The following is a 23,853-nucleotide window of genomic DNA, read 5'->3' as shown; positions in this document are numbered from 1 at the left end:
TGCTGATGACAGACCCTTTCTATTGCACAGTAGTGCACGGACATTAGGCTCGATACTGTAGTCAGCAGCTCGTCGTTGGCATATATTTAATTTGTAATTAAAGTGCAGTAGAACTCCGAAGTGGGGGAGCAATTGCCAGGGATCCCATCTGTAATCTCACCCTTCGCTGAACACCACCCAACTTCTAAGGTAGTGGTTCTCAACCTTGTTTGGCGACTGCACCCCCCCCCCCCCGCCTTGTTGAATTTTGTTTCAACCCAGTACTCCCCCGTGCCTGACCCCAACATGGTTCTGAGAAATGAATGTATGAATAATGAACATCAATATTTTCACCAATTTTCCATTTTGTGAGGTATTCTAACTAGGCTAGTAGTTGCAAGCGAATAAAAAAATAATTTAACGGGCGCTCCGCATGCATGACGTAATTTGTTCGCGCTCGCTGGAAACCCGCGCATTGTTTACTATAGGTCGCTTTATCGTTCTCGGTTACCATACGAATTTAAATTTGATCGTAGTTATTTCATATTGACAGATTCATACATGATTATTCACCAATGACTCTAACGTGTGACATCGATTCACACAGTTCAACTCACTTACCCCCCTGGGACATTGACACGTAACCCCCAGGGGTCCCCATGTCCCCGGTTGAGAACCACCGTTCTAAGATATGGCTGTGCCCCTGACCTCCTTAATGACCTTTGGTGAGACACGTTGACCTCGCAGCTGGCTGTGGCCACAGCGATTCCACCGTGGGGTGCCGCCCTCAGCAAAGTAACTCATCGCTCCAGTTCACGCAGTCCTGCACCGAGTCATTGCAGCGCGTGGTTGGGATGCAGTCGCAGTCCTGAAAGAAGACGGTTGCGCAGCGCCACCCGCCACACACGGGGCACTGCGACGCTGTGGGAGACACACGACAGCGTAGACGGGCGTCAGAGAGAGGACGGCTCAAAACTGTCACGTGGTGTCTGGGCTGCTCAGAGGTCGCAGCGCCGAGATCCCTGACATTGAGTCGACGCAGCTGCCTGCGATTGAACCGGGCTCTCATGGGGTGTGGGTCGAGGTGGTCGGTCACCAGTTACTGCACAACATTATATGTCCCTATTAAATACACGCACATAGTTGTTTAAGCCTCATTTATAATTCGTGCAGAGTGCTACGTTCGGAAAATGACATGCTAATGTTCCATTAGGTAAATCAAACGAGACTGACTAAACAACGAGACGGTACAAACAACACGAAAGCTACAAATCAAGTTTAAAAACAAGCAATTATGGATTCTTAATTGAAATCGTGACACCCAAACTGTGTGCACAAAAACTGCTGTGACGTGTTTCCACCTCGCGAAAATTTGTTTTGCTCCACGACCTGGGAGCTTCTTGAGGAACTGAAGTTGGCATCTGTAGAAATTGAATTCAGTACCTGAACAAGGTCCCACGCATGTGTCGGGAAACGTCGGACATCGTGCCAAACGGTGCTCGGGTACAACCCGAACGCACACTGGAGAGCTTTACAGGAGAAACCGCGAAAACCTCTCCAGCGGGGTTCAGCGATTTCCAATTACGAGCGGACAACGTGATTTGTGACTCTGCACACTGATGATTGATCGTGATGACACCGAAAAGTGATGGAGATGACGTTTGCTGGGGATGAGTCAAAGGGAGGTGATGATGTGACTGTGAGAGCGCGAGAGAGAGCGCGAGAGAAAGAGCGGCACTCCTGCACCTGTTTCGTCGGAGCAGTCCCCGCAGTCGTTGTGCATGTCGCACAGCTTGTCCGTGTACGTCCACGTCTTCCCGTCCCCGCACAGGAATATGATGGAACTCGGGAGGGTGTTTGCGGGGTCAGCTGCTCGCGCCGACAGTCAAATTAGAGGCGGTTACGCAGTGTGGCAACGCAGGTTGGAACAGGGGAACAGGGGTACAGCAAATGCATACAAAAAAACGTGCGTGTTTATTACTTAGGAAAAATGTTTCTTAGACCGATGCTGCCACATTGGTGTAACGGTCAGCACAATGGACTTGCAATCCAGAGGTTGCTGATTCGATTTTATCTCAAGGTGCGGCAGTTGACACAACAATAATTCACGTTTATATAGCTCCTTTCATCAAAAGATCACAAAGCGCTGCCCATTGATGCAAATTCCTTAACCCCCCCCCCCGACGCCTCTGTCCACCCAGCGGCAGTATGAGGTCACTAGTCAGTCAATCAGAAGGTCACGTATGGTGTGGTGAAGTGTGGGTACTCCTGCCTCTTCCAAGATGGGGCCTTCGAGAGCTCCCTGCAGACGATGCCCTGCCACAAGAAGTCACGTGGCCAAGCAGGCTGCACTTTCATCGCTTACCTTTACGGGATTATGCATATGCATCTCAATGGTTTGGTGTTTTTGTTGTTGCGGTTGTTATCATGAATGAATATTTCTTACACTGCATAAATGAACAACAACAAAAATGCCAACGTTTGAAGGCAGGAAAGAGCACAATGAGGTCTAGGATATGATTTGTGTGTTGGCAGAAAGCCACTTAAGCTGGCGGAGCTCTCCGCCGTGGCGGCACTAATGGAAAAGCACACAGAGCGAGTGCTCTAGCAGGATTAAATGGCCCCATGCCAACCCGTGAATCATGCCCACAGGCCCTAAAAATGACCAAACTTGCGGGAAAAAAATATTTCGCGGAAATGCATCAAAAGTTTTCCCGCTGCTCGTCCGGATGGCGTCCTGCGCACGGAAAATGTTTTCCTCCGAGGCCGGTTTCTCCGCAAACGGGGGACCGACTTGCGCATGATTAACGATATTCGTCTTTGCACATTGCCATGAATATTTATTTACACCTCGAGCAAGTTGTGGCCAGCGAGTGGCGAGGCGTTCCGTGTGTGTTCACCATGTCTGCGAAGACGGAATTTGCTACCACTCGTTTTTATTTACTCGTTATGCTAGGCAGGAAAGCGTTCCTGGCCTTTCACGGTAGGGGGCAATGACTGCTGTCTAGATTCCAATTGAGTCATTTGCCTGCCAGTTTCTAATTTGCAGCGTGACGCGAGCACGCAACGGCCTACTCTTCCGAACGACGTCACGGGATCTTTAACGTCCGCTGTGAAGCAGGCGGCCGCGTACTTCTACGGTTAATGCACCAGGCCGGGCGCTAGGAGGTGCGTCCGGGGGTGGGCGCTGTACCACCTCACGTCCCCTTTGCCCCATTCAAGTTCTCTCTCCTTGTCGGTGAATCGCCGCTGTGGTGACCCTTTCCCCCCCCACACAACATCTCTACTGGCTCCCCCATCCAAGAGTAGGCGGGGCCGGACCAGGACATCCACAGTAATAAACTAAAACAAAACTAGTTTTTATTTTACCTGAGCAATATCGATCTTTCTCAGAAGCGACCTGGCCACAAATGATAGCACAACGAAGCTCTCATTATGTGAACATTTATAGCAGCCAAATTCTCTGAACGCATGTCGCTTCTAAACGTGGAGAGAAAAACCGGAATACCCGGAGAAAAATCCACGCGACCACGGGGAGAGAGACACGCAAACTCCAAATACACAGGGGTTAAGGTCGGTTCTTGAACCTACGACCTCCTGCAGACCAGGCGAGGAAGTTAACATCTCGCAACTGTGGTGCCGTAATAACCGGGGCAGCATGCCGGATTCGAACCGCGAACCTTTGGCACGAGCGACGCCGCGACCGACTGTGTTGCGGCGTCCGAAGTGCACTCACAGCAGTACTGCGTGCTCTCGTCAGCGCCCCCGGTGCAGTCGGAGCGCTGGTTGCAGACCTTGGAGGGCGAGATGCAGGTGATGCGGTCGTCGCAGAGAAATCCCGATTGGTTGAGCGTCGTCTGACACTCGCGGTTCACTGAGGGAGCGCACGCGGAGTACAGCGGCGGCACGAGTCTCGAGGAGCACGTGGGGCGCAGGGACGATCGCGGTGCGTGAGATGGATGGCGCAGCGCTTAGCCTTGCCACCCACCCGTTCCTGGTTTTCCAGGAGCATCTTCCTGTCCAGGGAAATCTTTAAAGTGTTCCCCGGTGCATTAAAAGTCTCAGTTTTGTGGTAGTTGCGTAATAATAATAACAACAATAATTCACCACTCAAGGCAATTTACTTTCGTGAAGTTTTTCCGAATTGCGGTTATTTTGAGATACTCAGCTTCCCATGTCAGTCAGCAAACAAGCTCCTGCTTGCGGTGCAAGCGAACGCGATGCTCTGGTCCGTGGAGGTGAAGGATTCTAAGACGCGTTGTATGAATGCGTGTGTGGTGTTATATAGTTGGAGCTACGGTGTAGTATTTTTAGTGCCAACCAACTAAAATTTGACCCCCCCCCCCCATTCCCACTGGCACATCTCAGCCGAGCCAGCACGAGGCGCTTACAAAAGAGCAAATAAAAATTTGATTAAAAACAACTGTCACTTGAGAAATCGAAAATATTGCACAAACACAAATCGGACTTTAGTGTATTGATAAAATATATGGGTACATGTGTGTGGGTATATGTCGAGTGGGATCATAGCAGTCGGCATGATGCTCTTTGAACCTTTTCGTAACGGGTTAGATTCCCACTCAGGGCCAACACCGGTGACGATTATCTGCACCAGTTCTTGGTCGACTCAGCTTTAAATGAGTATCTGGTTCAATGTGTGAACAGCACCACTAAGGAGACAAAGGCGGCCGGACAGAGTGCTGGCCACCCTCCCCCTCTGTGTGCTGTGCTGGCCTTCCATAGGTCCTACTCACTAACAGCACTTGCCCCAACAGTTTGCTACGGCGAACGCGGGACGGGGTAGGGGGGGGTATCTTCGTCTTTATGCGGGTTACCTCCGCTGATTTTCGGCACCCCATACACCACCCCAAGCGCCACGGCCACCGCCACCACCGCCACCACCAGCAGGCAGATGAAGATCAGGCACACACAGCGTTGTGTGCACCAGCGCTGGCACCCGCCCTCGCAGCACCCTGCAGTCAGTCACCAGCAGCCACCAGCAACACCGATGTCAGCAGTAAGGAAAACAAGGTAGAGGTTCAGCTCTGCAATGTCTTGCTCACGCCCCTGCTAGCAGATGGGGCTTTTGTTACGAATGTTGTGGTACCGTCTCAAGCCCTTTGTCAATCTCTTGCTGGATGACAAAGGGCGCTCTTGAGGCTACTTGGTCTACTCTTCCACAGTGGCTACAAATGGGAGTAGGTACCCCACCACACACGACGTGCCAATGAACGAACTTGTGGTGTACACATTCACACTGCGGGGTGAACCTAGCCGTGGTGTGTGGGGGGGGGGGGGTGGTTAACAAACTTTCCCCACTGCCTTGCCAGGAGATGGAATCGAACCGGTGACCTCTGGATTGCTAGGGACCTCACCTCCCATGTTGAATAGGATTCAGCAGTAGGGGATAGGGTGGTGGGGGCGTTATCCTCCCCCCCACCCCGACACTCTAAAACTTGCTCTATTGATGTTTGGTATTCACGTGGGAATCGATTTAAAGAACTTGACATGTCGTCACCGCCGCGCCAATCCCCCCCCCCCTCCTGTGAAGTTTCCGATAGGGTCGCGGATTTGGGCAATTCTCCTGCCATGTCAGGCGCCACAGTTGCGAGATGTTGACTACCTCGTCTGGTATACAGAAGATCGTGGGTTCGATCCTGACCCTGACGCCTGCTGCTTCTGTATATTTTGAGTTTGCGTATCTTTCTCCCCGTCGTCACGTGGATTTTTCTCCGGGCCCTCTCGGTTTTCCCCTCCACATTTATAATCAACATCACGCGTTCAGAGTATTTGGCTGCTATAAATACCCAATGTGATAAGCCACACTTCGTTGAGCCATCATCTGTGGCCAGGTCGCTTCTGAAAAAGAACCGTATAGCTCAGTGGGCTTTTACCTGGTAAAGTAAGATAATGCGTTTATGGTTTAATATCAACAGCTGGCAGCGCAGACGCATTGACGGCCGCTGCACTGACTGGGCCGTGTCAAACAGCAGCAAGTGCGGGAGGTCTCGCCTGTCTCTCTGTCGAACGTGAGGGTGGAGTCGAAGGACTCCTGGGATGGCGAGCGGCTGCGCTGTGGGAAGAAAACCACAACCACGAGAGAGCGCATGAATAAATCACTGGTCAACAAAAAAAAAACATTTTTTTCTGGCCTGGACTTTTGCAGCTGTTTTAGACTAATTTCAGGGTGCTGATTCCAAATCTGATCTTAGATTTGCTCTATCACATCTCATTTTATGCTATCGGCATACCCCATTTTCATTGATTTTACCCGAAATTAACTCTGTCACTTATGATTGCAAGTTGTTGCGAGTCAGTGACTGCTTTAGTGTTAGAATATGGTGCTGTATTTTTAGGATAGTGTGTTTATAATATCATTTATGTAGATATCTACATTTATTCAATATTTTTCTTCTGCAGTTTTTATTGAAAATGCAATATTTGATATCTCAAAAACCTGATGTGATAGACAAAAAACTGATGCCAGATTTAGAATCAGCACCCCAAATTTACCTTAAAACCGTTGGAATACGTTATGCCAGAAAAAGTGTGTTGACCAGTGTAATGAACAATCAATTGGTGCGCATCTACGCATGTTGATCTTCTTTCGCGCCGTGCGTAGGCAACCGTGCTCATCGGAGATGCGGGGGAAGGACAACAAATTCGATATTCGCGCGATTCTCGGAGAGAAAGGCTACAGCGCGCATTCGTGATGGACTCGACTCAAACGTTTAGGTTTACTCATTAAGCCAGAGCTGTTGTTCCACAGATGGATTTAGTCTGCCAGCAGAGGGGGAATGTTGCATTGTGGTTTTACGCAATGAAGTAATTTGCCAGGTATAAATGTGCAGATGAATAGACAACCAACTATTCGTATATGTATCTATTTATGTGTCAGATTACAAACTGGTCGACAAGAAAACATTTTAAAAAATCATGGGACCTCCTTTTGCCAGTACCAAAATATGGGAAAAGTGTTTCCTCTTAAAACACCTGTTTTGTTGCCAGATAAAAGGGGAAAACAGGTGTTTTATTGCCAGATAAAAGGGGAAAAAGTTATTCTCATTTTCAAAAATGTCATTGTTATCAGGCCCCCATGGTGTAAACAGGCGCAGCCTCCAACTCTTACTATCCACTCCATCTCTCTGGCCCCTCTATATTTCCCCGCACCTCCGATTAGCACTGTTGGCTACGTACGGCGCGAAAGAAGTTCGGAATCAGAATATTTATTGAGACTGGAGAAATCCGATGAGCTATGAAGCTCATTTTCCACAGATGTCCAGTAAGGGCAGGTCAGAAGGCGACATACATACAGACACTGTTGTGACCCATACCCACTGTGCCTCGGTCTTTCCTGGCCGTGATCGGTATTGAGGAACACAGGGCGGCAGTCATCAATAAATGACGAAATAAAAGTTTTGGTAACGCAGCGTAGTTTTCCTTGGTTTCCGCTGCGTGATCCTCCTGCAAAACAGCTCGCCCTCGCTCCCAACGCCGGCCACGTGCACATCACAAAGGGGTTGACGAGGTTCTAAACCGGCATCTGTGTATTCGTACGGCTCCCAGCACACAGGTACGCCAACAGACCTGTCATGTCGATTTACCCGTCTTCTTGTGCAGGGAAATTGAGTTTTCAGGTCCATACGGCGTACTACCGTTTCACTTCGAGCAAACAAAGTTTAGTTAATTTTTGGGTGTTTCTCTCTTGTGATGGGACTTTAATGTTAGATGGACGTTGAGATTTATAAGGGCATGGGGTGACCCAATAAGATCTGAATTGGTTTGTAATTAGGCACTGATGACTGGCTGACAGGTATGCGATTGCCTCTCTATACAGGCCTCCCTGTCTTCAAGATCCCATTGTCCAGTGGTCACGCGATTCTGGCAATTGAGTCACTTGCCTGCCTAACGCGCTTTTGACGAAGGGCCTGGCATCTATCCGAAGCCAATCGAGGCCCAGTAACATTCGCAAAGGTTTAACACCCACCAATTTACATCCTCCCTAATACGGTAGTGAGAATATATGCACCATTTATTAGTAACACAACCGCACTGGTGACACTATGAAGAAGGATCATTGCCCAAAGCGTCGCCTCACATATGTTTCCTTGTTTAAGGTCACACGGGTTTTTTTTATTTTATCGACAGAGTGCTTTTTTGCCCGTGGGGTCACGAGGGAGTGACGTCAGCGTGTGCGCGACCCTGCCGCAGCAAGTGTTTACATTGACAACGCATTCTCACTCCGGCAATCAAAAACAACAACAACAAAGCGAAGCAGACGTGTTGACATTCGTTTGTTTGCACGCTCACCGCAAGTATGTGTTGTTAATGCAGACTTGATTCTTTTTGGAAAAGGTTTCTATTTGGTGTTTGAAAATCTTAACACAATTGTGTTCTTGCGAAAAAGGGCGAAACATATTCTTATTTTTTTATACTTTGATACTGGCAAAAAGGTCCCATTTTGTGTTGACATTCGTTTTATAATGCAAAGCAAGCGATGCGTCAATTATTGCGGCGTATTGGTTGTTGTCATATGCATGGTTGGCAACAGTGGAAGTTAACAAACTGATTAATGTATACTCTTTGATTAATACTCCTAGGTTTTTTTTCTACACTTATTTTGCTGTGCCTTTTTACACCTGATGAAGGAAGCATGTGTTGCCTTCGAAACGTCGTGATTTATTATTTTATTTCTATTTTTATTTTTATTTTTTGTATTTTTTATTTTTACCTACGTGACTTTACCGAAAAAAACCTAAGAGTATGAATCCTTGCAGTCACGAAAGCTTCAAATCTAGAACTCTTTGATTAATGTAGTAACAGTCCGGAATGTATCCAATGCACCATATTTAATGTTTATAATCCTCGCCAATTGTTCAGTTATTTTGTTTGTTTGTCGCCCAGCATGTTTGTTGGGAAATGGTGTCGTGACTTCGTTTAATTTAGATGTGTGCAGTCTGGCGGTATGACCCGTTGCTCGTATTTACACATTCACTTTCTTTCTGTAAATTATTTTTATTGATCTAACCGGTAAGTGGGGGGTGGGTGTACAGCTTCCGTGACAGGTGAGTGGCGCATAGAGGAAAAGGCGGCTCGGACAGACAACCAACGTGGACGTGTAGGGCCGTAGCGTCATGTGGTGCGCGGTGTGTCACATCTCTTTTCTTCGGGAAGGAAGGGGGGAAGAGTGGGGAGTCAGTCTCATTTCAAGTTCCATCAAGTCAACTTAGGGTCTCTGGAGTGGCATTCACGAGAGGGCCCCAGATCTGGGCGAACTCCAACTTCCCGATTCCTCAGTTTCACACTCGGGTGTTCTAAAGCTGCAAGGGCGAATCGCGAGCCAGAGGGTGAATGAGGGGCGCCATGATTCTTCCAGGAGCTCAGGATGGTCTTTCTAATCGAAATGTGAAATGCTTGGAGAAGGGTGTGTTGGTGCCTGGTGATACTTTGGGGTTTAAGGTGCAGGAGGGAAGATTCAATGCTGGGTAGTATCTCGGTGCCAGACATCATGTTGACAGATCGTTATTTTTATCATAAAATGTCCTAATAGTCTCAGAAGGCGTCAATGTACGTTTACATATTCACTTTAATATCACCCATACCACACGATCCTGCACCTCCGATAAACACGGTTGGCTACATACGGTGCGAAAGAAGTTCAGCATACATACAGTAGTATGTAAACAAAGCCTCGCCTCGCCAATGTGATTGGCGCCGTGAAGCCTGTTCACTCAAAGACATCCAATCCCAATTACATGGTCACCCATTAAGCGATGTCCTCTCGTCAAGGCACACTATTCAAATACATTTTGCCTTTTTTCATAATTCCATCGCAGTGTGCAAAAAGGGGTGGGGGGGGGGAATGAATTGCGTTGGTTTCCAGCTCTCACTTCGTGTGTGGCGTGCGCGTGTGAGTAGACGCGCGTGGAGTCGAGTGTTGTTTTTACTGGGATTCAGAAGGAGGGTTTCCTAATCGCGTGTTTAAAGGCACGCCGAGCGAATTGTGTGACTTTGCCAATGGCTATCAAAACAGTTTCCCCACCCTACCCCCCCGTCAGTGAGCTTTGTCAGCGGGTATTGATTTTACTGAAAAATTAAAGGATAATAACAAAGTAGGATAAGCATAAAATTATTAATTCAATCACATATTGATTCATCATTGACTTCCCCCGTCCCCCAGGGAAAATCGACTATTTGTCACGATTCAAGTTCGTTATTCCACAACGGACTTTTTTAAATGTGTGGTAGCTGTAGCGGCCTCTCGTGGAGGCAGCGATCAAGTGAACACATCACGTGCAACATCCAGCAGAGGGATGACAAAACATTTCTATAGAAAATGACCCACACCATCATGAATCACGAGCGTAACAATCAATATGAATCAACAAATCAGTGCATCGTTACACCTCTAATGTTTGAGTTCAGAACGGTGCTGGGGGCCGTCCATAAATGACGTCACGCACCTGGGGGGGGGGGGGGGTCAGACATTTGTGACGATGTGTGACGATGGGGGGGGGGGGGGGGGTTGAGAAATGTGACGTCACATCAAAATGCGCAACTTTAAATAAATATAGACAACACGTTCTACTTCATTAAATAAACATCAGAGTGCAGCGCCACATTGAATTCGCACTAAAAGGACAATAGTTTAAAGCGATTTGAAGCATGTTTTATATATTTTTTGGGGGACGGGGCAGAGCTTTGTGACGTCATATTTGAGGGGGGGTCTGACTTTTTGTGACGCCGTGTGACGAGGGGGGGGGGGGTAAAATATCGTCCAAAATCGCGTGACGTCATTTATGGACGGCCCCTTAACTACCAGGGAGAACTGTCATGGTGAGTCACGTGTTTACAAGTGTCCCCTTTTAACAACGGAATGTGTAATTTACTGCAGACTAAGTTAGTAAAAAGGCTGATCACTTGGCAATCTGGTACATATTCTACCTGAATGGTAACCATAACTGTAGCCTTATCCACTGCAATCTTCACCCTAACCATGCCTCCAACCCACATATTAAGTCAACGTCTTAACAATAACTCTAATCCCAAGTACAAGCCTTGTCTCTAACCTGCCGTAAACCTGACATTGACTCTAACCACAACTTAACGTAGAACGCGACCTCTCTCCCACATTTAAACAGCATGCCAGGCCGTAATATCCTCTAACCATAACCCTAATCCCTGATGATATCCCTAATCCCTAAAACGAGGTCGGGTTGGGCTGGACCATCAAGTATCAATCAGGCTTTGTGTAGGCAGCTAGACCTGATGGTTGGGCCATCACTTGGCAGTCCTGAATGTGAATGTCTCTGAGCCGGCAAGCCATTGAAGTGGCGTCAGAGGTGGAAGTGCCCCCCACTAAGAGACACACACAGGGTTGTGAAAAAAGACCCCGAAAGTAAACACAAAACTATTCAGCGCAGTGCAACCATAGTTGACTTGCAAGACGAGGAGATTTACTCAGCCAGACAAACACCAGAACTCATACGCAGGGGAAATGATTAGCAAATATTACCCGGGAAGGAAGAATTAGAAGAGCTGAGCTGACAATAATTTAAAGTTGGAGGAAATCAACGGAAGCTCCATCACAAGGGTGGCCAACCTTCTCGATTCTACTCGTGGCCACTCACCAACCATCTTCATTTGGTCGAGAGCCACGAGGCACACAACATTTAACATTATATGCCGTAACAAAGTCAATCTTTCTTTGCATTCTAGTGTACGCGTGCATTTTCAACTAAAATCCCGTAAAGTTTAAGTTGCTGAATATGCTTTGAGAAGAGCGTTATTAGTTCGTTCCATATATATGCTCCTAACCTTCTCCTAACCCATGAGGGCCTGATGTGAACCTTAACCTCTGTACGTACGTATCTTGAACTTCTTTCGCACAGTACGTAGCCAACCGTGCTAATCGGAGGTGCTTGAGGTGCGGAAACCCCTTAACCCAGGGGTCTAAATATGTCCGGGAGGAAAGCAAATGTTCGCTGGCGGGAACCGATATTCGGGGGAACCAAGATTCGATCCGACGAGGCCTCTTCGTTCCCTGAACCAACGAGAAGAAGCCTCTACGGGGCGGACACGTGACACAGCGGTGGCACGCACGCCACATTTTGCACATATTGCGGTTCGAGCCCAGTAGCAGCCATGGTTAATACTGCGAGTGTACCTGCCATAAATAGACGCTGTCTGCTTCACAGTGGACGTTAAGGGTCGTTGGGATATGAGGATGCAATGTGTGCAGCAACAACAACAAAAATGCCCCTAAATAATTTCTCACAAATAAGCTCAGTGGGTGAAAGCACGGAGCGACATCGTCCCCCTACCATCGGAGATTTACTCGGTCTGTGACACACAGCGCCTTCGGAAGAATAACACGAACACCAAATGAACGTAATTTTCATGAATTATTTAACGATGTCTTGCGCACCGCGACTACAAAGCTCTCCACCCCCGCCGTGTCTTCTCCACACCGCACTACGCCACCATCCACCCATCTTCTGTATCCGGTGAACTCTCAGAGCAATTACTCTGGACGCAAATTGGGACACTATATCGCGCAGGCACTTCATAGCCGTGGCCGCTTGTGTTTAAACAGAGGTGCTATTTCTTCTCTTAATTTGCTTGTCTGTGTTTAGTGGTTTTGCTCGAGATGTCTGTCCCGTGTCGGCACGGCTCGTTACGGGACTAACACTGCCGCGGTACCGGGTGATTTATCTTTAGATTCTGTTTTATGTCGCCGTCTTCGTTTCGTTACCTGGCAGGCAACAGCTGATAAACGTCACGAGTCACGAGTGTGGCAATAAACACCCGCGTGCGTTTCATTCGCCAACTCGAGTTCATGAAAGTTGTCAATTCTCTTGATCATTAAAAGCAGACTCGGCCTAAATTATCGACGTGCTACAACAATGCTCTCAAAACCGGCCGCTTGTCTCTGAATTGGTTCACATCAGCGGCACACTCTCACCGCCACACTCCTTGCCCTTGCTGGGAGCAACACGAAGGGACAACGCCAGATCTGTGCACTCGACGTTAGGCCGGCAGCATAGGCAGTGCCGGATTATCCTCGTAGCAAAAGTAGCTACACGTGCTACGGGCCCCGCACTTTCAAGGGCCACGCGCTAAATGCTGTTAAGCTATCAATTCCCGGTTCAGTGATTCTGCACTTGCTCTATTACTATAGTACTATACCGCCTTTAACTTTTATGAACGACTGGGTGTTTAAGGTTAGCGATTTGTCGTATTATCTGGCTTCATAGCAAATGAAAAAATACCATTACTCTACAATGCAAGTAAAAAATTGGTGTTTTAATATTTACAAAAAAGATTAGGGCCCCTTTATAACAACATATGCTACAGGCCCCGCACTAGCTTGATCCGGCACCAAGCAGAGGCCTCAAGTTTCGAGGACTGCCGACACCTCGCGGTTCTTATTGGTTACCCTGCGCTTTTGCTCATTGTCCAGAAAGTTCATAGATCCGATCCATCATAGTCATCGTCAGCCATGGTACTGTCGACCACGACACGTAGCCATGCAAAAGCAGTCGGGCACCTACTGCATCGCTTCCCCACGTGACTCGCACTCAAGATCGAAGTTACGCTCACGATAGCAGCAAGAAGTCGAGATAATGATAATAACGGTTCGAGCGATGGTCTGATCACAACTCTGGATAACAATGTCAGACTCACATACGACGCGTGAGTATGGTGCGCTGAAGGTAATAGAAGTTGAGCGTGCGGTACTGGGGCTGCTTCACGTGGGAGTGAGTGTTCTCCCCTGGCTGGTCAAATTTTGTCGTCAAAAAGAATGTCCCCATGTCTCCGTCACCAACAACGGGCAAAGGCGAAAGAACAAATTTGCCAAGAAGACACTCAGTTCCTGTTGGTCCCAACACCCTCAATGCACCCGATCTTGTCATATCTTGGGCTGAGCGAGGTTAGTACGTGGATGTGAGACATGTTCAGTCATTGGATCAGATAATACGAGGTGTCGGAGGCCTGCGCTGTGTGGTGGCAGGATGAATGCTGCACAGCAGTAGATTGAATCCATCTGTGCATAGGTGTCAGTGTAATCCTTTCGTATAGGAGAGTGTTTTTCTAGATACTCTTTTTTTCCTCCCACACGAAGCGACATATTCATGCCATCAGTAAAACATGTCAAAGCAGGACCCTTATTACACATAGTTGAGACTCGGTGAGGCTTTCCTGGATAAGGGCCATTGATTGTATGACACACTCGGCACGACCTCCCAAAATCACTGTAATTCTCTCGTCTCGGCACTCTTCTTCGACAAGGATTCTGCTGTTTTCCAGTCGCGTCCCTCCTACAGACATCTCGACCTGTTCAGCGAACGCGCACGTCAACTTTCTCTTGCTCACGGTTTTACAGAGGCCAACTTCGAGCCTTGAACATCCATAATACAGGTTTGTTTTTTTGGGGTTACATCGCGTAAATATATAAATGTGTCGTTAAACCCGCCACCACCGATACAGACAATTAGTAAGGTTTGTCACGTAAACAGAACATGCCAATTCGTTACGAGTACACAACACCGGTGTGTTGGAGAGCCAAGATATTATTCTCGCATCTAACATTTCCTGGTAACATTACATTTGTGTGAATTGTGCATGATTAATAGTATGTAAGATGATGATGATGACAGTGATGGTGATCGTCCTCTGTGCCACAATTCATGAACCACAATATGATGCGTAATTATGCAGGCAGACCTCGCCGAACGCGGGGGGGTTATGTTCCTAGAAAATACCGTGTTGGGCAAGACCGCGTTCGACAAATAGGATACCTTATGGGGAAAATGTGTTTGCGTTCCTGGGTCTGAAATGATCACCCCTTCCATCCTTTGTGATGCCACGATGTTGTGTACTGTAGTTGTAAATTAATGACTACCCTTTTATATTGCGAGCGTTTGATGCACCTCCGCGGTCTCTGTATTCACCATAATCATGACGGCGGTGTGTGTGTGTGTGTGGTTCCTTGAGGTTAACTTAAGAACTCACCTTGCTCCGCGAGGGATGAACTCGATTGGATTTCATCTCTCCGTGCGGTCACCCCAAGGGCTCTATTACTACAGCACCAGCCGCACTCTACGAATCGATCTAACAGTCCCAAAAGTACTTTTGATTACCAAAAAAAACCCCGATTTTTTTTAGCAACACACTCGAGAACATAAACCAATTTGAATTTTAAATCGCACCTCAGAATCGCCTGTTATTCATTAAACGCGAGGTAAGATGTGAGAGCCGATTTGCAAAAAACTGATTTCGAGCACACACGCCACACACAGAAATGACGCGACTGTTTGGGTTGAAGGTTACTCTTGGTTTCTAAGGAACTGCAGCACAAAGGCAGACTTGCACAAGTTCCTGACATTGTTGATTTAAAGGTCTCCCCCCCCCAACACCACCTGCAGTGCTTCCCCCACCCCACACTCCAACAGTTGGCAGGCATACTGATAGGTCGTAGTGGGTCTACGCCGACACACAATCGGCCCGACGCGCTGTGCGTGTGTGGGAGCCACTGCCTTTGCGGGTGAGTCACCGGGTGTAAAAGCTGCCCCCTATTCAAGCCTCTCTCATCTCTGTGCATCCTGCACGTGGAATATTCCAGCAATACAATCACACGGGGAGGAAGAGCGCACGCGTTCATCTCGCGCAATCTTCCGTGCGCGGGATCCACATGGGTAGAGCCGTCCCAAGGGTACAGCGACTCGGGGGGCTTTGCCCCCCCCGCCTCCCGCGCTTCAACATCACGGTGTCAGATGTCAATGCAGTTTGTGTTGAAGGGGTCTGGAGACCCACATGGTGGGATTTGCTCCGAGCCCCATTACCCCCCCTCCTCCTATGGTTGGCCCTGCATATGGGAGTGTGTGTGTGTATTTTTTTAATCCTTTATATTAAGTTCACCTGCTTGCTTGCACGCTTACGACCGTGCAAATCTTTCGGTCGTTTTTTAACCCACTTCCCGTGATCCAATCGAGCTGACATTTTGCACACAGACTCGTTGTGCGTGACAATTAATTTTCGTGAAAAAATTTTTCCAAAATGTTACACTTTTTAGGAAAAAATAAATTAGATTTAATTACCAATTGCTTAATGGTGGCAGGCAATCATCTGACCCATAGGTGGCAGCCATCTCAAGCCAGAGGACGAGAGGACTCTAGCCGCCACGCATATAAAGGATTTATAGTGAAAAACTTTGTTTTTACGGGTTAATTTTTATGGATGTCAGTTTAACATGTAGTAGGCTTTCGCGACAAATAACTTCCATAATACAGGTTTTGTTTTGGGTTAGATTGCGTAAATATGTGTAGTTAAACCCACTACCACCCACGTAAACAGAACATGCCAATTCCAGCACACCGGTGCGTTGGAGAATAAATCCACATTTACAATTTGAGTACGACGTTTCGCCAGTAATTACAACTAGCTTCATCAGGCGACAGCCAGATCTGGATGTCGCATTTAAATATTTACGCGATCTAACCTAAAAAAAAACCTGTATTATGGATATTATTGGCTGTGTTTCCGACTTTCAAGTTCATCTGGAAAATCCAAACATTGGGGCAACAACATACGACATTTTGGATAATCCGGAGAGAGGAAAAATAAGACAGTTTCGAATTTATCCGAACATATGACATCACAGAAAGTGACATCACTTTAATGTCATCACATCCGTGCTTTTGTTCGTGCGATGCCACGTTAAATAATGCCGCAATGTAAAGGATCTGAAATTGCCCTCTAAATATTGAAGTCTTAAACTCATCCTCGCGTATTTAAGAACAGGAAGTGTCCCCTTTGTATCTCCTTGACCTACAGATGCAGCAGCATCGCCGTGCATTTGCTTTAAACAGTTTAAAGGCTGCAATGTGGTTGCACATGCTGTTGTTTAATTAATTGGCACATCTCTAAAGCATGGATGAGGAGCTCTTTCATTACCGAGGTCTTAATAGCACTTTTAAATACAAGTGGCAATTACCCAACAACAACCGCCGTTCACTACAAAGTAGCGTTGACGTCACCACGGCGCTTTGTGCCATGTTAGGTGCACTTGGAGGCCACGTGAAGTATCGAAGGCCCGCTGGCGGGAGATCAGGGAACAGACTCAGGTGCCATGGGTTGACTGAGATGACTGCCAGATGCAACACCTGTGCCCTCTACTATGCCAACTTTCTTCGTTTTAGCTGCCCGGTGCTCCGCTCGTTGTTGTGAGCATCACGCCTCCGCCCTCCGTCGTTGTTGGAGGGCGACTGCCTCCCAACTGCCCAGTCGCGTCCTTCACGAATCTCCTCCAATCGAGGCCAATCTTGGCATAATAACAAGCACACACACATCAGTACACAGATAACTGAAGGAAAACAATGGGAGAGGCGAAATCACAGCATTCGGCTATTTTCTACTCGTGTATTGATAGCCAGTGCTGTCGTGTTTACAAAATATATATTTGACCATGAGCCCAGACCAAACATTTCACTTCTCCGGTACCACTTGAGGTGGCATAACTTTAGTAATTCCAATGTCCTTATGTGGGCCAATCTCAATGAAATATGTGATAACCATTTGAAAGATTGGGTTATCAAGTAATTCACTCGTATTGGCCATACAATTACATGGCTGCAACGTGAGATGTTGCTATCTTAGGTGGTTCCAATGTATGCCGCGGCTCACAGACCAATACTCAGACAGGGATAGAGACCGAAAGCCAGCGTCAGGTCCCAACACCTAAAACAGGGGGACCCAGAACCCAATATTGACACGGGAGGAAGTAATTGGCGTCTAGGAAAGGCCCCCCCAGGTGTGTTTGTGTTTATCCTCATTCACTCATGAATGAAATTGCCCAGATGTTCAACTTTCATATTTTACATCCTCCACTCTATCATTTGAGAGCACATCGGGGAATTGTGTTTGTATTTACATTTTCGTCAATAAATCAGTTGTGTGCCGATGCAAGACTTTCTCATTTTTTACCACGTCACTTTAGCTTGTAACCCATCTGTGCAGACTTGTGCAAATTAATGAACGATTCTCCCTCGTGTGTGGATTGTCCTCAAGTCCCGAAGTCTGCTTTCCACCCTCATTCAAAATCTAATCATTAAAACGGGACGTGGCCAAATGAAGTAAATTCAGCACTCTGAGGATGAAGTCTTAAAACGCATACTCTTTGGTTCTTTCGGTAAAGTCACGTAAGTATAACATAAAATAGCATAGATCACGACGTTTCAGGCGCAACACAAACGTCGTGATCTATTTTATTTTCTACCCACGTGACTTTATCGAAAGAACCAAAGAGTATGGATCCGTGCAGTCACGAACACATAAAATAAAAATCTTAAAACTCAGTTGTGGATTTCTCGTCCTGCTTTTCCTTTGTGTTTTTCCCCCACAAACAATGCTGTTGTGATTTTTCCAAAAAAAACAAGTCAAAAGTATTTTTCATATGGATTTATTTCGGATGTATGTTGAACTTTTTGTCTCACATCCAAGTACTGAATGACTGTCTTCTCGACAGACCTGTTCTTCAGAAGACAGAGTCTGAATGACTCTGTCTTCTCGACAGACCTGTTCTTCACCTGAAGACGGCTGCTTGCGTTGTGGCCGAAACGTCGTGAGAATTATTTTATTGTTTTATTTTTATTATTTTCCTTCTACGTGACTTTACCGAAAGAACCAAGAAGAGATATAAATGTTTAAGTGATTTGTTTACCTTTCATATACTTTGCACTCCTATCGTGTGTTATTTGCATTGTTCATAATACAGGTTTTTTTGGGTTAGATCGCGTAAATATGTAAATGTGTCGTTAAACCCGCCACCACCCGACACAGCCAAATCAGTAAGTTTTGTCACGTAAACAGAACGTGCCAATTCGTCACTAGTACAGCACACCGGTGTATAGCGTAGTGTATAGTAGTGTAGTGTATAGTGTAGTGTAGTAGTGTAGTATATAGTGTAGTGTAGTAGTGTAGTGTATAGTGTAGTAGTGTAGTGTATAGTGTAGTGTAGTAATGTAGTGTATAGTGAGTGCGAAGTTTCGCCAGTAATCATGCGACAGCCAGATTTTGCATTGTTGTTGTAACGTTCTGCCCGCCCCCCCGAGTGGACATCTGTGTGAAAGAGCTTTACAGCTCACCGGATTCCTCCCTGCAGTATAAATATTCAGAAATGAACGATTCCGATTCCGGCAAAATTGTAACCTTCGTGAATCGAGAAACGAGGAATCGATCCATCACCATTGGCAACGCGCGACTCAGAGACAGTAGGTACAGTAGCTGCGTCGCCTCGACTCGTGGAGTAGCGGCGACAACGATGCAAAGACGAAGCGATCATTCAGAGCAAATAGATCGATAGGGTGACGTTTCAATAGAGCAATAGACTCACGGGCTGACGAACATACCGGCCGTGCGTTCGACGAATCGAGCTACGTTCATACTCGAGGCGGTGATTCTCACCGGCGTGACCACACGGGCACAGCGAGCGGTAGGCCGGGGTGGTGTTGGAGGGCCTCTTGGCTGCGTCTCCGTGTGCGTGATGGAGGACGTGGCGCTGAGCTCCGCGGGAGCCCGGGTCTCCCTGGCCACGAGCAGCGACGAGCGATACCCCGCGGAGAGCGTGACGGACGGGTGAGAGACCCCGGGAGGAAGGCTCCCGAGTTCACTTCAGTTCCACTGTGGTGGTCACCGGCGTGGTGAAGTATGGTCAGACTACCCCCCCAACCGTGGTGAACACGACGTGAGCACGCTTTCATCCAGCAGTGGATTGAATGACAGATGGCTGGGTGGACTTGGTTGGGGAGCGGTGGGGCAGTGGTGTGCGCAGTGCGTGATCGACCGCTGGGGAGACCCGGTCACGAGTTCACTTCATTTTCACTGTCGTGGTAACCGGCGTGGTGAAGTATGGTCAACCATATTCTTAGGTTTTTTCGGTAAAGTCACGAAAAACCTAAAAAAAACCCTAAAAAAAAAACCTAAAAAAACCTAAGAATATGAATCCTTGCAGTCACGAAAGCTTCAAATCTAGAATTATGGTCCACCAGACTACCCCCCCTCCCAAACCGTGGTGAACACCACGTGAGCACGCTTTCATCCAGCAGTGGATTGAATGACAGATGGCTGAGTGGACTTGGTTGGGGAGCGGTGGGGCAGTGGTGTGCGTAGTGCGTGATCGACTCCCGGGAAGACACGGCCACGGCTAACACCTGTGGCGATTGATATCAACACTGGTGGTCTTGGGTTATCCTCCCCGCCTTCACCAGCTTGTACCGACGGCTGCTTACTTTGTTACGTGGCCCACCAGAACAGATCGTTGAAGTACTCTAATATATCCGGGTTTTGGGAGACATGTGGTTCAAGAGTGCTTAGCTTTGTGAGATTTACCAAAATAGTTTTTTTTTTGTGGAGGAGATAGACCCAAACAGTTTTGGTAGTTTTTTTCCCATGGGAGAAACCAAACGCATGTAAATTTGGAAACGGTACAATAACAATGTGTTTAATTAGAATACATTGCACGTTCTAATTAATTGCTCATTTCTCACGGAATATATTATACTCTTGGTGTAAAGGCTCCGGGGAAGATAGCGTGATTATCACTGGAATAAAGAATCCTGTTAGTAGTTTGTGTGTGTTTCTATTTTCTTTCCCTGCAGGAGCAGTTCCACATTCTGGATGAGTACAGGCACATTCCCGCAAGAGTTTATTATCACCTTGGCAGATGTCACCAGCATCCAGTCCATGAGGATCGAGTGCTACAATGGTAACCCTCTTCCACTGATGACACGTGTAGCACGTGCTGCCCGCACAGTCAAAGATCGTGACGCAAAGGACCGTGCGCTGCAAAACTCCAGATAACTGCAAAAACTGCTGCTTTTTGCGCAGCTCGAAGCTGCGGTGGCAACACTCTGAGCGAACGAGAGGGTCGCTCAAAGAACTAGTGGGAAAACGGCCTTTGGTGTGTCGAGCAGGATCCAGTTACATTCACGATGCTTCAAGGGGGTGTCTCATGAAAGAGGGTTCAGTTATAAGTTCTATAATTGCCATACAGTTCAAGTAATCACGAGTGCATTAGATGATGCGACAGTAATTTTGGCAGAGATGTATCGTTTGTTCGATCCAAGTATCTTTATGAAAGATACTGTCACATTTCATGTTGGGGGTGTGAAGACGGGGCAGCGAAGGATGTAATGTGGCTTGCTTTAAAATGTGTCAATTTTTTTTATTTAGCTATAATACTGGCACTAATGGTTCACTCTAAAGCTCTGCACAGCTTTTGGTAATTTGAAAACGGTAATGATGCTTTAATGTAAATGTGTGCTTGTTATTTTTCAGTGCGCAAGTTAGCTGTGGAGCACAGCATCTCATCCGAGCCAATCAATTTCGAGCCACTGTCTGAGATAGGTATGCCTGGACGCATTTGGCAGCATTGCATATCATGAAGCAAAATGTTCCGGTTATCACGCCGTGTATGTATATATAAAATTGAAAGTTGTCTGTCTGCCTGCTATTTTTCTCTATGGCGGTCAGTATTTTCTTTTGCTTGCACCTTTACCTGTGGCAATACTCAATCAACGATTCCAGTGAGCTATCCACAATCTGTATTCCATTGAATGTAACCTGCACGTCAAAGTTTCATTAAGGCGAATGACCAAATCACCCTGACTGCTGCGTGATCTAAGCAGGTTTGAGCCTGGATCACCAAGCATGTTAACTGACAGCTCACGAAGTTAACCTCTGCGGGGTTAAGTACAGGCGGAATTGTGAGCACTGATATGTTAACGTTTATCGAAAACGACAGTCACACAGTGGACAAATACTGCACTGGTCAGATATGCAATGTAACATGTCATAAAATAACGGGACCTAAGTATTAAGAGTGGGAAAGTGAGCAGTGGGGGTCTTGTAATGGAAGCTGAAGGTCAAAGGGGGGGGGGGGCTTTTACATTCGGGGAAGGGGGCTTACGCTGACGTGTCACAGCACAATCTATTTGTTAAAATAAAGCGTTTTCTATTGCATGCATCATTGCAAAATTAACACATTCATACATGCACGAAGCTTAAATGCCAAAGGTACCTTTGGTAGTCGGAGGACTAAGGGTTGGTGGTAATCGACTGTTGTATTTACTCTAATAAGAATGCATGACTTGTTTTCCCTACCAGAGCTTGAACACAATGAAAGCAATCTGCAGACTGAAGACATCAATGTGAGTTAATATTAATTAATATACATTGGTTTCTATGAAGCACCAGCTAATTTTCAACACTTTACATCCATTCTGGGTGGCTGAATGGCTGAGTGACTAATCACAGCTATCCACTTCTGCATGCAGCCAATGTGTTCATGCTGCCTTGCAGTACGTTCTGCGAATTACCAAAAGCGTTGCAGAGCTTTAGAATGGACCCATTAGCACCAGTATTATAGCTAAATAAAAAAAAATCACAAATTTAAAGCAATCCACAAAGATTACAGAAAATTTCCCTTGGGAACTTAAGTTTAGGATTTCATATGGGGCAAAACTACAGATCCACAGTATGTTCGGTCCACCCAGCAGTATAAATGGGTACATCGCAAGCCATCCGGCAGGTCGCGTATGGTGGGGTAGAAGTTAGAGAACTCCCGTCTTTACAGGGACTCTGTAAATCAAGACACCCTTTAATCCATCGGTGTCAGCTCGGTGGGTTCAGAAGTGGATGGTAAACGTGTCAGCACTTCCTCTTGTCACAAGCTCTCGTGTTCCTCTCCCGTGCTTAGTTGGGTGCACTCCGTAGTGATTATAATCATAACACTTAAGTGTGGTACTTTCAAAATAATAACGTGCATTTTAATTGACCCCATGATATTGTTTGCCACTCTGAGAAGATGAAACATGATAGCCTAACTACTTTGACCTTTTCTTCCAGGTAAAAATAGTTCAAGCTCAGCATCTGCGATTTATCATTCGCTCCGCGTACGACCACTTCACGTCCGTTCATCGCGTGTCTGTGGCAGGAAACATCCAGCGCAGATAAAACATATACATTTTATCACCCTTATGTATGCCAGCTGAATTCAATTTCACACACACGCAATATCTAACTGTGACCAAATCGCCCAGAACGAGAAGGTCAAAACAGAAGCGAATCCTATCATTCAACGATCCCTATCATTCAACATTTTACACATTTTAAACGCGGGTCATTTATAACAGGTGTTTATTATTTAACATGTTACAATACTGAATCTAAAATATACATTCAATCAATATACAACATCGGTGCTCTGAAGACAATTGTACAAAATATATTATGATTTGGGTAAATTTCAGCTTGATGAATGTGTTTTAATTACCATACAAACCGCGTCATAAAAGTACTTAAGATAAGAAAGTTAGCGTTTCTATTAAAACAGACATGTATAATTAAATCAACAGTGAAATCCATCTAGACAACTTACACACATTTAGCATTAAAAATATCCAGTGTAGGATGCCAGGGAAATATAGAAATGCTTTGTCGAATGGTTGTCCTTCGTTTTCACAGAGGTATGCCGACTGCATAAATTAAGTCCACGTTCCGCATGCATATTCTGTCCATGTTGTACTTCGTGTCATTGACAAGATCAAAACATTAAGAGCTTAAAAGAGATGTTCCCTCTGTAGGGTCATGTGTACGATATTGCAGTTTTTGTTTATTGCTGTCTCTATATCTTAAGGCAAATAAACGTGCGTTAAAAAGGTAATTCACGAACGTATTTTGATTTGAAAATTAACTCTGCCAAACTGTAAACCATTGCATTTTTATTGTTTTTGAAGTATTTATGGAGATAAAAAAAAATAATGGTTTGTCATTGAAATTAAAATCTAGCATATTCCTATGTTAGGTAGCTCTCTT

At 46.4% G+C, this 23,853-nt stretch overlaps 2 protein-coding genes across 2 annotated transcripts; one reads left to right on the top strand and one right to left on the bottom strand.

Moving 5' to 3' along the window:
* Positions 1-274: 274 nt before the first annotated feature.
* Positions 275-15,218, bottom strand: LDLRAD1 (low density lipoprotein receptor class A domain containing 1). Its single transcript, XM_078867743.1, has 6 exons — positions 14,995-15,218; positions 5,992-6,052; positions 4,815-4,952; positions 3,716-3,853; positions 1,726-1,848; positions 275-900 (listed from the first exon to the last, which is right to left on the bottom strand). Exons 1-6 carry the CDS (start codon positions 15,028-15,030, stop codon positions 767-769), a joined length of 630 nt encoding a protein of 209 aa, XP_078723869.1. The 5' UTR covers positions 15,031-15,218; the 3' UTR covers positions 275-766.
* A 4,024-nt stretch (positions 15,219-19,242) lies between these two features.
* On the top strand, positions 19,243-23,805 carry IFT25 (intraflagellar transport 25). The gene is made up of 5 exons (XM_078867744.1): positions 19,243-19,614; positions 20,637-20,743; positions 21,316-21,384; positions 22,144-22,187; positions 22,885-23,805. The coding sequence occupies exons 1-5, from the start codon at positions 19,523-19,525 to the stop codon at positions 22,990-22,992; spliced, it is 420 nt and encodes a 139-aa protein (XP_078723870.1). The 5' UTR covers positions 19,243-19,522; the 3' UTR covers positions 22,993-23,805.
* Positions 23,806-23,853: the final 48 nt, after the last annotated feature.

The sequence above is a fragment of the Lampetra fluviatilis genome, chromosome 24 (assembly GCF_964198595.1).
Source record: "Lampetra fluviatilis chromosome 24, kcLamFluv1.1, whole genome shotgun sequence".
Taxonomy (NCBI): domain Eukaryota; kingdom Metazoa; phylum Chordata; class Hyperoartia; order Petromyzontiformes; family Petromyzontidae; genus Lampetra; species Lampetra fluviatilis.
The sequence above is the reverse complement of the archived record's forward strand: the minus strand, read 5'-3'. Positions and strand labels throughout refer to the sequence as shown.